The following is a 1,240-nucleotide window of genomic DNA, read 5'->3' on the forward strand; positions in this document are numbered from 1 at the left end:
ACGGGGTCAGCCACAGGGCCCCTGCTCCTCTCCTCGGCGTCGCCCGCAGGCAGGAGCAGGGCCGGGCTGGGGCTGGAGTGCCGCTGCTTGCGCATGAAGGGGAAGACCCTGTGGGCAGAGCGGGATCAGCGCCGGCGGGGACCACCCCAGGGCCGCGGGGATCCAGCCCCTGCCCTCACCGCTTCTTGGTCTCCGGAGGGATGACGGCCTCGGCCAGGAGGTTCCTGTAGAGCTCCGACTTGAGGAACCGTGGGTAGGAGTCCTGGGCGAGCAGAGGCATCAGGCTCCTGCCCAACCGTGCCCTGCCCTGCCCAGCCCTGCCCTCGCCCACCTTTTTCATCAGCATGTAGATGTGCATCTGGGCGTCATCCATCACGTAGCGGTGGGGCGTCTTGATGCCCTCCAGCGTCCGCTCCATGGTCTTGCTGTCAATGTTCACCCAGCGCGTGGCCCCGGGAGCCAGGAACTGCCTGGGCAGTCGCAGCCGGTGGTGAGTGCCCAGCCCCACAGTGGGACGTAGCACCGTGATGGCCTGGCCCCCCCCAGACCCTCGCCCCGCTGGCGCTCACTGGTAGATGGAGTCCACGATCTCGGGGATGCGGGACTGCTCCCCGTAGCGCAGTTCCTCGCACGCCTCCCAGAAGCTCAGGTTCTCGGCTGGGGAGGGGGACACAGTGTTGGGGACGGGGACCAGGCCGTCACTGCTGGGTCCACGGCCCAGCCAACTGTGGGGCCAAACCCCCTGGGATGGAGCCAGCTGGTGCAACGTGGGGTGGTGGGTCCAGGGATGCAAGGATGTGGTGGTGGGTCAGGGGCTGCCAGGATAGGCTGGTCAAGAGGTGCTGGGATGTGGTGGTGGGTTTGGGGGTGCCAGGACGGGGCAGTGGGTCAGGGGATGCCAGGATGGGGCAGTGGGTTTGGTGTTGCTGGGATGGGGCAGTGGATTAGGTGGTACTGGGACATGGTGGTGGGTCTGGGGGTGCTGGGACAGGTTGGTGAGTCTGGGGGTGCCGGGACAGATTGGTGAGTCTGGGGGTGCCAGGATGGGACGATGAGTTTGGGGGTGCTGGGACGGGGCAATGGGTCAGGGGGTGCGGGGCTGGGGCCGCTCACCGCTGAACTCCTTCTTGAGGAAGTCGAGGAGCTGCGCCCGGCCCAGGGGGTCAGTGAGGAGCTCGCTGAAGTTGAAGCCCCAGCGCTCCACGCGCAGCTTCGTGGGGGTCGGCACCCTGCGGGCGAC

At 67.7% G+C, this 1,240-nt stretch overlaps 1 protein-coding gene across 1 annotated transcript in view; it reads right to left on the minus strand.

The window, feature by feature from the left end:
- RGS11 (regulator of G-protein signaling 11) overlaps nucleotides 1–1,240 on the minus strand; it is a 26,872-nt gene that overhangs the window by 2,536 nt on the left and 23,096 nt on the right. The window contains exons 10-14 of the mRNA XM_009278703.1: nucleotides 1,114–1,229; nucleotides 570–657; nucleotides 332–470; nucleotides 180–262; nucleotides 3–108 (exon numbers count right to left, since the gene is read on the minus strand). Coding sequence (XP_009276978.1) covers nucleotides 3–108; nucleotides 180–262; nucleotides 332–470; nucleotides 570–657; nucleotides 1,114–1,229 — 532 coding nt within the window. The remainder of the gene's footprint in view (nucleotides 1–2; nucleotides 109–179; nucleotides 263–331; nucleotides 471–569; nucleotides 658–1,113; nucleotides 1,230–1,240) is intronic.

Source organism: Aptenodytes forsteri, unplaced genomic scaffold (assembly GCF_000699145.1).
Source record: "Aptenodytes forsteri isolate BGI_AS27 unplaced genomic scaffold, ASM69914v1 Scaffold26, whole genome shotgun sequence".
NCBI lineage: Eukaryota > Metazoa > Chordata > Aves > Sphenisciformes > Spheniscidae > Aptenodytes > Aptenodytes forsteri.